Raw genomic sequence first — 13331 nt, forward strand, 5'->3', positions numbered from 1 at the left:
AAGGGTCTAACCAATCAGATTTGAGATTCGCCATTTATGGATTATCCAATCAGGTTTGAGATTCACCAAACTGCGTCTTCATGAAGGCTGAGTCACGTTGATATTTTTCCCGTCCTCTGATTGGTTGAACTGAGTATGTGATTGATTTACTGAAAAGGACAACTTTGGACGTGATTAAAAATTCAATTTCAAGACCACTTTAAAAAACAGCAACTCAACTTCGCGGGGCTAGGTCAACCAACATATTACTGTCTGACTTGTTTTCAACCCGGAAAAGGATTTTGCGGCACATTCAGAGCAGCATGTTTTGAGCTAGCTTACGCCGACAGCTAGGAAAAAAAAGACCAGTGAGTATGGTGTATTTTTATTTGAAGTTTGAACGTTTTTGTCATGTTATTACATAAATATTGACTGTGAACTGTCATACTGTATTATACTGTATACACTACAACTTCTATAGAAGTTTGGAGGTGTTGTATTGGAAGAGAAAGGTAACGGTAATGACATGCAATTGTTCTTACGAGTTCATAAATTCATACATACCTCAGAAAGTAATTTTTGAATAATTTTAAGAACCACGGGTCTATATCATTAAGAACCATGGAGAAGGTAAATATTTTTTGACATTACATTTTAACCATAAAATGTCACCTATGCATTATTTAGTATTTTGCATTTATTTCAATTGCCCCTCTCCTCCATCACACACGGGATTTTTTCTTCGAAGTCTGTCCGTTAACTTCGGCCAGTGCGCTCCTTGGCGACGGGCAGCCAGATGATGACCCACAAGATGCTGCTGTCCACTATCCTGAGCATCAGCAGGCTGTGGTACGGGGCCCAGCACAGGAAGAAGGGGCTCACCAGCAAGGCCAACACCCGCAGGGGGCGCGACTTACTCGAAAAGCGGGTGCGGTGGATGCCCACCCAGCCACGATGTAGCAGCCCAGGATGACCAGTAAGGGCAGCAGAAAGCCGCACAGGAAGCGGATGACGTAGAGCCCCGTCCTAACGCACGCGTCCTCCATTTTATTCACACTGCACTTGCTCAGGTTATGGCTGCACCGGAAGATATGTCGGTAGAGGAAGAAGGGCAAGCTGAAGACCACAACCGCCACCCACGTGCACACGGCCACCACCCGGGCGGCAAACACGGTGCGATGGCGCCGGGTGAACACCGGGAACTGGAAGCAGAGGGCGCGGTCCACGCTGATGACGGCCAGCATGAAGACGGAGCAAAACATGTTGGCGTACTTGAAGAAGCCGTTGAACTTGCAGATGGACAAGCTGAAGGGCCAGTGGCCCACGAAGAGAACCGTGACCAGGGAGAAGATTCGAGTGAAGCAGAAGATTATGTCAGCAACATCCAGGTTGACCAGCCACACGTTGAGGACGTTTGGCTGAGGAGCAGGAATGACAGCGCACAAAGAATAAGAAGAACAGGGTGACATACACTGCTTCAAATTGTACATTACTGTATATACGGTGGGTATGAAAAGTCTACACACCCTTGTTCAAACGACCATTCTCTGCAATTTAAAAACGAGACCTAGATAAATCATTTCAAAACTTGGCTTTGTTCACAATTAACCAGTCACATTCAAACTCATGTTAAATGGGAGTCAGCACAAACCTGCCACCATTCAAAGTGCCTCTGATTTACGTACTCCAAATAAAGTTCAGATGTTGTAGTAGACTTTTTTTTTTTTATGAGATTTTGTTTTTAATTTGGCACAGCAGTGAGATTTCCAACGTCTCTCGAAATATGTGCTTTGGGGCTATTTTTCTTCAGCTGGAACTTGGGGCTTTAGACAACTAGGAGAGAATCACGAACTGGTCCGTATATCAAGTCAATGGTAGCCCCAAACCTTCGGGCATCTATTAGAAAGCAATGTCGGGAAAAGCCTACTAGAACATCTGAACTTGATTTGAGATAATCAGAGGCACTTGAAATGGTGGCAGGTGTGCGCTGACACCATTTAACATGAATTCGAATGCTATTGCTTAATTCCGAATGCAGCCACATTCCCAGTTGTAAGACCAGGTGCACATTTGTGCAACCACATCTCATCAAAGCGATTCCCCCATCCAGACTTCTGACACACCCACCACGCATAAACTGAGAATGAATTTGGAAACAATGACTCAATGCATGTCAAAGAGGTGTGATTCATTGGCAGCTGAGGCTGGCTTCAAATCATGGAAACGTGGGTGGAGCCGTTATGTGAATGTCATTGAAATCCATGAAAAAGATAACGCACACTAAATTTTAACATACTTTACACCAGGTGATGTATAGTCGGCCAGTTTAAAGCCAATAAAAGTAACGTAGTCAGAATACCGTGCTAATGACTCAATGCATGTTTGGGTCCATTAATTTAAAAAAAGGGACTGTCCCTACTACTGTGCTTGTACGAGATCAGCGGTCCCCAGAACACAACAGAAATGGGGAAAAAAGGCACAAACCAGCAGAACTCAAGAACAACAACATGGTATATGACTTCAATAACATTACATAGAAGTCATGTTATTATCAGTGGAGGAAAGGGACACCCTGTCGGGAAAGGATGCAACTACTAACCGACAGGACAGAGGTAGTGAACAACATAGTTATGCAGTGTCTAAACACCACATGAAAAGAAACAAGAACATTTTGACACACAATGGCAGGCGTTAAACAGTATTTAGCATTTATTTTAGCTGCCCCCCTTCTTCATCACACCCGGGATCCGCTCTCCCCGGAGTCGCCGTTGGACTCCCCCATCTGTCCGTCAACGTCGTCGGCCAGAGCTCTCCTGTACAGGCCCTCCAGAGACTTCTTGTTCCGGCCCTTCAGCTTGAAGCCCACAAAAAAGTAAAGAAGCGGGTTGACGCAGCTGTTGAAGTAGGCCACGCCCTTGGCGGCGGGCAACCAGAGCTTGACCACCGAGCTTTTGCTTTCAACCATCCTGAGCATCAGCAGGCCGTGGTATGGAGTCCAGCACAGGAAGAAGGCGCCCACCAGCAAGGCCAACATCCGCAGGGGGCGCGACTTGCCCGAAAAGCGGGTGCGGCGGATGCCCACACCAGCCAGGAGGTAGCAGGCCAGGATGACCAGAAATGGCAGCAAGAAACCGCACAGGAAGCGGATGAAGTAGAGCGCTGTCCTGGTGTCTGCGTTCTTCACCTCCTCCACTGTGCACTTGCTCAAGTTCTTGGCACCTGAGAAAACTTGCCGGTAGAAGAAGTAGGGTGAGCTGAAGACTACAGACGCCGCCCACACGCACACGGCCACCACCCGGGCGGTACACACGGTGCGGTGGCGCCGGGTGAACACCGGGAACCAGACGCAGATGGCCCGGTCCAGGCTGATGACGGCCAGCATGAAGACAGAGCAAAACATGTTGGCATACTTGAAGAAACCGTTGAACTTGCAGATGAACAAGCCGAAGGGCCAGTGATCCAGGAACAGCTTCTTGATCAGGGAGAAGATTCGGGTGAAGCAGAAGATTATGTCTGCTACAGCCAGGTTGACCAGCCACACGTTGAGTACGTTTGGCTGAGGAGCAGGAAGGACAACGCACAAATATGAGTAGTGTACTGCATATACAAGAAACCATTTCATTTCTAAACTACCACATTGTTAGGTTTAAGCCCTTATATTGAAAGTTATACTTTTGCATATGAGATCAAAAGTAGACTTCTGGCATTCTGCTCTTAATCTAGTCATTAATAAATCATTCATTAATTAACTACTGATTTACGCTACATTAGACAACAACCAGGAATGGAGTAGAAGTAGGGCTGAGAGAAAAAAATCAAATAACTCTGCTAAGTTGACTTCAAAAATAGGGCGATGCAAAATTTCGGCCTCGAAGCTCCGCCGGGACCAAAGTAAAAGTTCTTCCCGGAACCATGGTTGTGCCGCCGGAACCAATGTTTCACACGGACATTTATTGCAGACGGGCGCAATGTTGGGCCACTGATAAACTTTGCCAAAAACGACATGTGTATCATCTGTAAGTGATTAAAAAAACACTCTTAGATATGCAATGTACATATAACATGATTTATGGGTGGGCTGAATGGTAGTTATTTTTTTTATTACCTAAAATGGTAATCACTCGCATGCTAATGCTAATCATGATTGCTAACCGTTTTGCATTTTGCCGTCTCAAATTCTGGACACCAAATTTATACCATACGCTCAGTACCAACATATGCAGTTCAAAGATCATATTCCAGCACTCATAAATGAGAATAAAATGCATGTTAGTATTGTAGGATGCCATCTGTAGGGCGTTTAAAAGAACGCTCTTCAACAGACAAATTACCGGGAACTTGGGCTCTTTTGGGGCGAATTTGCAGGCTCCGTTTTTAAGCAATACCACCTTCGAACGATTCTGAAAAAGATTTGATAGTGACAGCCCTAGAAGAACGAAAACTTTGACAGACAAAAGATATCCATCCACCTTGAGCTTGAAACCCGCCACCCAGATCACAATAGAGTTGCCCGGGATGCCAAGCAGGATGGTGAACATGTTGAGGACAACGGAGAGCGTGTCCATGTCGCTTCCTTTACTCGCCTCGGCCGCCGGGACGCTGAGGGAGGCGTTGAGGAAGAGAGACGACGCTGTGGCACCGGGATCTATCATCGCACCTGAGAAGGAGACAGAGGTGGGGGGACTCCAGTCACATGACTTGCCTCCAGCCAATTTTAGGACTTGGGACTTGCTTGGCCAAAACCTAATGAAAGACTAGTCCTGACTTTGACTTGGTATTCATGAGACTTGACTTGACAAGTCTTTCCTTGTTTGTATTAGAAAATGAGCATTGTCAAGGTAGTGTAAAAGTTATTTCTTTGTGTAGTGCATGGAAGCTAACTTTTTAAATGTACATTTCACTGAAGCTGTTGGCGGTTACTGTTCAATATCAAACTAACAACCATATTGTTTTGACATTGTTTTCTTTTTTAATTGTAACATAATGACACGCTTTGGAATTGTCCTGAGGGGGGAAACAAAAAAATGTCTGGTAACTCTGATTCGCTCTCCCCATTGGAAGCGTCCGAGAAAACCAAACCCGTCGGCATTTTGAACGTGTCCATTTGTGGTCGCCAGTCAATCGCAGGGCACATATCAGCAAACAAGCATTTCCACTCACATTCCCACCTATGGACAATTCAGAGGCCTCAGTGACGCTATCATGAATGTTTTTGGAAGAAACGCAACATGGAAACTCCGCTTGGAAGGCCAGAGTCAGGATTCAAACCCTGAACTTCAAAACTGTAAGGCAGACGTGCTAACCACTAGGTTAAAAAAAACAAACAGCTCGACGTTATTGTCAAAAAGACTCTTCCGACTTTGCGATGTATGTTACTTCCTTATTTCGAGAAGAGTGAAGAATCACAGGAGATTGTGCTTGAGAAATTAGCGTTTATGTGAGTCACTGTGAATCTTAAATTAGGTCATTCAAAATTAATAGATTGTCTGTCAGAGCAAAACGATATGAATATCAGCCAACTTAGTGCGTCAGAATCAGCATTCACTGGCCATTTCATTAGGTACACAATCAATGGCACCCATGGCATCCTCGATTTAACGGGCAGAAATGAGCTTTCTGTTAACTCACAATCACCCCTCCCATGCACCAATGAGGTAAGTTTGGATAAACGTTAAATCTTTTCACGCATTTGAAAGTTTCTTTGAAATGATTTCTTTACAATAATTTGGCGTGAAACTTTAAATATTTGATGAAAACAAGGCATAAACAGACGACAAGGTGAACAGAAGCAGTGTGGAATGCAGCAAAAATACGCATATGAATAAATAGTCTATACAAGCAGTGGACTGACAGCTATACATAAGACAAACAATCTATGACGTAGCTGTATATACGTTACATAAATATGACCTATGACAATGTGAACTAAAACAACAAGAATAGTCAGTGGTAGTGTGTGTGGCGACTGTACATGGATCAAGAAAGTCTATATAAGCAGTGGTGACAACTCGTATACATGAACAATAATATACTGTATCACCCCTACACCATACTATACAGTATATGCGGATGAGAATGTGAACAAAAGCAGCAATAATAGTCAGCAGAATTGTATGTGACTACTAGAACATGGATAAATATATTGGAAGAAAGGACCCGTGGAACACGCCATAAGAATAAATGATGACAAATAATTGAGAGTCTCACTTGTTGAACGGCAGGAATCAGATCGGCTGTCCACTTGATGATGTGGAGATGAAGTGAAGACACAGACACACTCATACACACACTTTGATACTTCCCCTTTTGTGTCGTGTGTGTTATACACACACTGTAACGTAGTCAGCGCCATAAATAAATTTACAAAGCAAATGACAAAGAGTCTTTTTCCAGCCCAGTTGAGCTTCCTAAACAGTACGGGCAGGAAAAAGGAAAGGTTTTCAAATGTGCTGCCTTCTAAAAGCGACGCTTCAAAAACAATTGGGAGCTTTTGCTGACGTTTAAGAAAAAATAAATAAATAAAGGCAGACCTCCACCAAGGCCCAACAGACATGTCAGACAGATTGTAATGTTTGTAAACTTGTTTAAAAAAAAAAAAAAAAGTGTCAAGACACACTTCTTAACAATTGTTCCTCTTTAACTAGACATTTTCTGCGCTTCCAACGTGGTGGAAAGAGTTTGGAGATGTTCCTTCGTCGTTCCCAGCGCACAAAGCGAAGTTTGGTGTGGAAGAACAAAGCCCATCGATTACCTTCCCAATGAATGTGGCGGAGGAGGAACGACAAGATTGTGTCCTGGGGACACAGATGCCGGTGAATGAAGGTAAAACAGAATTGAACCTGAGATGTTTTGCTCCATGGTGGTGATGAGGTAACACTCTTTCTACTCAAATGTAACACGTTAGGTTTGGTTTCCTGTTGATTATTATTATTTTTTTCACTTCCCTTGCTGTTAGATCTTATCCTTGGCACAAATGTAGAAAACCTGTCGATTAATTTCCTCACGGGGAAAATTATGTAATTGCATTTAAAAGTTAAATACAACTCAACTTTACGTAACAAAAGGTACTGGATTAAAAAAAGTTTAAAACGACTTAACATTATGCAGAATTTCAAAATTTAAGTGATTCTTTCATCTTCCACTAGGGGAAGCCTACATACCACTTTGGCAATCACTGAAATAAATGTAATTCAAATTAAAACAGAGACTTGTGGTTATTATGTTAATTAGCCTCACTGTTACGTTACAATTCGGTTAAATCCAGAACTGCTCGCTTGTAGACACACAAAAAAAAGTAGTCAGATCACGTACTATTCACTTTGTTGTTTAATTTCACACTGGAAGGGTGCGCAGGCACTCCCAGCCTACTTGTAAACAAGACATTGAAAAAGTCACTTTTACATCATAGTTGCGACCCAAAATGTAATGTAATGGGCAAGTCCCGTAAGATTTTGTTAAGTGCTTTTTGGTGACTCGATCACTCTTTTACAGTATGATGGATACATACTACCAGAGCCTAGTATGGGAAAATCCACACTATAGACCCTATAAACATTGTTTATATCGTTCTACTCCTCCCACACTTTCTAAACACATTGTAAACATATTGGAACACAACAATTCAAGCATATAATGTGTAGAAAATACTGTCCGTATTGTAGTGTCTGTACATGCATGCGTCTTTAAGAGGCGGGGCGGCACGTAAAATACGCACATGTATGGTGAGAGCATGCAGGGAGGGGCGGGGGTCTTGACTTTGTGACGCTTCTCACGGGCCTATCACCCTCTGTCTACTAACTACTCACTAATCCAGGGGTGTCCAAACCTTTTCCTTCGCAGGCCGCATACAGAAAAATGGAACGATGCAAGGGCCACTGACATTCTCTAACTTTCACCATTCCATCAAGTTATTACGTATTGTTTATTGTCTATATATATATATATTTTTTTTTTTAAACCGCTATATCACAACTTTGTGTTAAAGGTGATCTGATCTCCACATTCAGAACCAAAACAAGAGACATCTGTAGTAAGATGACAATCTTGAAAGCAGTGATAACGTTCACAATGCACACTTTGACACAGAGAAGAAAGTGGAGCAAAACTTTTGGCTCCGGAAACTGAATTATCTTTATTCACCGGGGTGTTATGAAAGAGAAATTTTGTAACTTTAGTTGTAAATAGCTTCTTTGCATACAGTTAGTCTGGTAGCATAATTGCCCAAGTCATTTTTAACTCACTATCACAATATATAATAAATTGTGCTCGTGGTAATCTCCAAAGTCGAACTGAGGCAGCTGGACTTTTTGTGTTCCGAAAACCAACATTGAATGCCCGTGACCTTCGGTCCCCCAGGCGGCACTGCATCAAAAACCGACATCAATGTGTAAAGGGTATCACCACATGGGCTCAGAAACACTTCAGAAAACCAATGTCAGTAAATACAGTTCGGTGCTACAACCGTAAGTGCAACTTGAAACTCTACTATGCAAAGCAAAAGCCATTTATCAACAACACCCAGAAACGCCGCCGGCTTCTCTGGGCCCGAGCTCATCTAAGACGGACTGATGCAAAGTGGAAGTGTTCTGTGGTCCGACAAGTCCACATTTCAAATTGTTTTTGGAAATTGTGGACTTCGTGTCCTCCGGGCCAAAGAGGAAAAGAACCATCCGGACTGTTATGGACGCAAAGTTGAAAAGCCAGCATCTGTGATGGTATGGGGCTGTGTTAGTGCCAATGGCATGGATAACTTACACATCTGTGAAGGCAGCATTAATGCTGAAAGGTACGTACAGGTTTTGGAGAAACATATGCTGCCATCCAAGCAACGTCTTTTTCACGGACGCCCCTGCTTATTTCAGCAAGACGATGCCAAACCACCTTCTGCACGTGTTACAACAGCGTGGCTTCGTAGTAAAAGAGTGCGGGTACTAGACTGGGCTGCCTGCAGTCCAGACCTGTCTCCCATTGATAATGTGTGGCGCATTATGAAGCGTAAAATACGACAACGGAGACCCCGGACTGTTGAACAGCTGACGCTGTACATCGAGCAAGAATGGGAAAGAATTCCACCTACAAAGCTTCAACAATTAGTGTCCTCAGTTCCCAAACGTTTATTGAATGATGTAAAATGTGTCAAAAATGATGTAAAAAGTGATGTAACACAGTGGTAAACATGACCTTGTCCCAGCTTTTTTGGAACGTGTTGCAGCCATAAAATTCGAAGTTAATGATAATTTGCCAAAAACAATAAAGTTGATCAGTTTGAACATTAAATATCTTGTCTTTGTAGTGTATTCAATTAAATATAGGTTGAACATGATTTGCAAATCATTGTATTCTGTTTTTATTTATGTTTAACACAACGTCCCAACTTCATTGGAATTGGGGTTGTATAATAAGGACTGCGTCTAAAGGGACATTTCATCCAAGAGGAAGTACTTTTATATTCCCATAATCTGTAGAAATATATATATACATATATATTTCTGTTCTTTCTGTGAATGTTGATATAAGTAACTATTGAAAATCTGTTAGTCTGAGTTTGGGTTTCATTTGAACGTCATTTTCTTTTTATTGAAGAGGTGGAAGGGGAATTTTTAAGGCTATATCGCTCACCCCTAGCCAGTAATAGTAGTAGTAATAGCAGTAGTAATTGTCAGGAGCGACGTATCCATAAGAGAAGTGGCAACACCTATGCTTTACACCCTGGCCCCATGCTCTCAACTTTTTTTTTTTTTTTTTAAATGTAGCATTGCGGGCCAAGTCCTATGTTATTTTTAATACTGACCAGACTTTGGACACCCCTGTAACTAATCACAACTATAATATACAGAATATATCTTGTAAGGGAGAGAGAGAAGTAGTAGTAGTAATAATAGTCTTGTTCAGGTCACTTAGTGCTGCTGTTCTCACCAACACACTTGTGCTTCTTCACCTGAAACTTGAAGGGAAAGCGTTTGTCGCACACGTTGCAGCTGAAGGGTTTCTCGCCCGTGTGCCGCCGCTTGTGCTTGCCCAGCGTGGAGCTGTCGCTGAAGCTGGTGTTGCAGATAGAGCAGGTGAAGGGTTTTTCTCCGGTGTGCGTCCGCGTGTGTTTGATCAGATCGCCGTTGGAGTAGAAGCGCTTGCCGCAAAACAGGCAAGAGAAGGGTTTCACGCCTGTGTGAATGTGAGAGTGTTTGACTAAATGTGAGCGGTGGAAAAAACGCTTGGTGCAAACCGAGCAGCTGAAAGGTTTTTCTCCCGTGTGGATCCTCATGTGGGATCGCAAGCGGTCCCTGGTGGCGAACATTTTGCTGCAAACGGTGCAGTGGAAGGGTTTGTCCCCCGTGTGGACGCTTAAGTGACGGGATAAATGGACCCGCTGGTTGAAGGTTTTGCAGCAAAACGGGCAGACGAACGGCTTCCCGCTCGGGTGCCGCTCGCGTTGCGCACAGTTTAAACCCGACAACGTGCTACCCGCTGTCATCGCATCGCCGGGAGCCGCAGTCTTTGGGTTGGGAAGGTCCGACGCGGCTCGCTGTGAGCGCGTAACCCGAGCCAAACGGCCGTGAGGTTGCACTCCCACGCGGGGGTCTACGTCAGCACGGGCCTCGGCATTCTCCTCGGGCGACCGGGCGCGGCCTCCGCCGTCGTCTTCGCTCTTCACAATGACGCTAGTCACCTGGTACTTGGCGACGTCAGCCCGTTCCTCTTGTTGCTCGGCCTCCTGACTGCTACACACGTCCACGTCCTCCTCCACTTTAATGAGGGGGGGCTCGGGCTCCTTCCGCTCCATCCTGGAGCACCACTCCTGCTGCCTGGCAGCAAGATCTGAAGGACACAAGATTACTTAGCGCATGTTCTCACTCTGTCACTATCAAAGAATGAGAGACTTTGAGGAACTGAAAAAATTCTCCCACTCGCACAGTTCTCCAACTAAGAGGCGCAGTGTGCTAGCTTCAAGCTGATTATTTGTCACGACCAGTTGAAGATTACTGTAAAATTGAAACATCAAAAAAGAGAATTAAACATTAGTCACTAAGAATGAATTAATTAAGAATTAAACATATTTAAACGCCAAAATGTTCAACCAAAATCATATTGTAATAAAAAAAAATAAGAATAATTGATACGTTGCCAAGGCAGTGATTTAATCACTTGTTGGAAACTTTTGACCCGAGGTATGTGCTTCCAAGCTTTTATATATATATATATATATATATATACACACACTTTTTTTTTTTTTTGTGCAGCGATTGTCGTGTCACCCTAAATGAGAAAAGCGCTTGAGAGAGGTATTATTCCTCGATCCATGCAGTTTGGCGGCTCATTTTATGGTGTTTAATTGTTTAACATTAAAAAAGATAATTTGTCAAAAATGTTTATTTATATGCTTTGACTAAAGGGACATTTCTTTTATAAGCTAAGGGGAAAACATCCAATAAACATATATATATTTTTAAATGGGACATCTTATTTTAAGGCCATATCACCCAGAACGATGTTAGTTGAACGAAAGATGACAAAGTAGAACTTGACATCTGCTCACCTGCTGCCGGTGATCGAGCCTCGAAAAGAGCGTCGAGTAGTTTGCGTTGTCGCTCGTTCTCTTCTTTTGTTCGACACAATTCGTCCTCGTACTCTGTCAGCGTTCTTTCGAGCACTACAAATATCTCCTCAACGGCAGTGTTAAGTTGCTGATTCACCAGGGCTCTCAGCATTCGGACTTTACACATTTTCTACACGGTGCCGCCGGCGGTGTTGCCGTCTGCTTGTAGTGTGCGTCGCTAACTTCCGCTTCTCTTTGTTTGCAGCTAGCACGCTAAAGCTAATTTAAACAACGCCGAGGCTGCCGCGGAGTTTAGCGCGACACAAATAAGATGCGGTGATTTTGCATTTGTTAAATATCAGATAAGTGTCGTGAGAGGACAGCAAACGTGGTGATAAAAAGGGGGAAAACACAGACTTTGACACTCACGCTGGTTCTGTTTAGCGACGTGATGCTAACGTCCGGCTTTTTCTTCTTTGCTTGTGCTTCTCGGCCGACTGCGTCCTCGCCGTAACGTTACTGCTCCCTATGGAGCAAGTGGGCTACTACATGCAAAAGTCACCCAAATTGTTTTCAAATCAGACTACCGTTCATGTACAATAATGACTGAACATTAAAAAAAAGTAAACTTTCCTCTTCCAAATAATCACTTGACTAAGAGTAAGTAAGTATTAGTATATAGTATAGTAATAAGTATTGACTAACTGGTGAATCAATTCAGATTTATTTATTTAATCAGCATGAATATCAAAGATACAAACATATACTAAAAGGAATCTGCAAATTGAGATATTGCCCAACAACATGAAGCTCAATGGAACGGATCAAAAGGAGCGTTAATCGTACGCTAAAAAATACTCAGTAAAGTAAAAAGTGTGTTGCATTAAAACTACTCTGACAAGTACAATTTATCCCAAAAGTTACTTTTGTAAATGTAAATGAGTAAATGCAACATGTTACCACCCACCTTTGCATCACTTTACATCAGTAAAAAAATCCCAAGGTACATCACCAAACAAAAATGTCAGAAAAGGTAGACTCATAGTACCTGCAGTCGCCCGGGCTCGGATACATAGAGAAATGCTATTTGTAGTAAATCAATCATTTTCGGACTGATTAAGTGAAATTGGATCATTTCCTGCGGCACACCGAATGATCTCTCATGGCACATACACTTATGGGCCATGGCACTTCAATATGGGAAAATAAAAAACTATAATACATGTGTACAGTAATGTTTAATAATTAATCATGATAAATTAATGAATAATGATTACATTCAATTGTATTGCTCATAAGTTAAATTAAAAAAAATACCCCCAAAATATTTGAAAACAAACAGTTCTAAAAGATGAAATGTAACTGTATTGTCCCGAAAAGCTAAATACAACTGAATGCAAACTGATTCAAACACTGAATCTCAGGTCGAGCCAGCGTGAGCCAAACGAGTCTGCCGCAGAGGGAGGAGTCGTACAGTTTCTCCCCCATTTGGTTCTTTGTGTGTCTGTTGATTTGTGTAGCAGTCGTAAAGTCAAAGACACAAAAGTTTCCCTTTTGTGTTTTTGCCCATTTCAACTCATTAGCCAATTTTGCTTTCGCATCTCATTCTCGCATGCTATGTCGCAGTCGGCTCCTTTTCCCGCTCTAAGGTTCTAATCATCTTTTCTCTTTGCCTTCAAAAGGAAAAAAAAAAAGCCAGTTAATATCCTTGAGCCGAAGTCTCGGGAGATTTTCAAACGATTTTCGGTGTACACGAATCCGCAATCAATAGTGTCACCTGTGAGTGAACTGCTCTTATTGAGGCTTTCCACAGCTAAAG

At 42.8% G+C, this 13331-nt stretch overlaps 3 protein-coding genes across 3 annotated transcripts; all 3 read right to left on the reverse strand.

The window, feature by feature from the left end:
* Window positions 1-125: 125 nt before the first annotated feature.
* LOC133471309 (C3a anaphylatoxin chemotactic receptor-like) lies at window positions 126-1469 on the reverse strand. The gene is given in 2 exon segments (XM_061760761.1): window positions 126-926; window positions 929-1469. Coding segments are annotated over 2 exon segments (732 nt in total). The 3' UTR covers window positions 126-735.
* Window positions 1470-2699: 1230 nt separating this feature from the next.
* Window positions 2700-6837, reverse strand: LOC133471484 (fMet-Leu-Phe receptor-like). Its single transcript, XM_061761054.1, is given in 6 exon segments — window positions 2700-3535; window positions 4449-4636; window positions 6187-6256; window positions 6259-6310; window positions 6731-6773; window positions 6819-6837. Coding segments are annotated over 6 exon segments (1194 nt in total). The 3' UTR covers window positions 2700-2713.
* Window positions 6838-7287: 450 nt separating this feature from the next.
* LOC133471285 (zinc finger and SCAN domain-containing protein 21-like) lies at window positions 7288-12004 on the reverse strand. Its single transcript, XM_061760722.1, has 2 exons — window positions 11513-12004; window positions 7288-10794 (listed from the first exon to the last, which is right to left on the reverse strand). Exons 1-2 carry the CDS (start codon window positions 11697-11699, stop codon window positions 9872-9874), a joined length of 1110 nt encoding a protein of 369 aa, XP_061616706.1. The 5' UTR covers window positions 11700-12004; the 3' UTR covers window positions 7288-9871.
* Window positions 12005-13331: the final 1327 nt, after the last annotated feature.

The sequence above is a fragment of the Phyllopteryx taeniolatus genome, chromosome 21, assembly GCF_024500385.1.
Source record: "Phyllopteryx taeniolatus isolate TA_2022b chromosome 21, UOR_Ptae_1.2, whole genome shotgun sequence".
Taxonomy (NCBI): domain Eukaryota; kingdom Metazoa; phylum Chordata; class Actinopteri; order Syngnathiformes; family Syngnathidae; genus Phyllopteryx; species Phyllopteryx taeniolatus.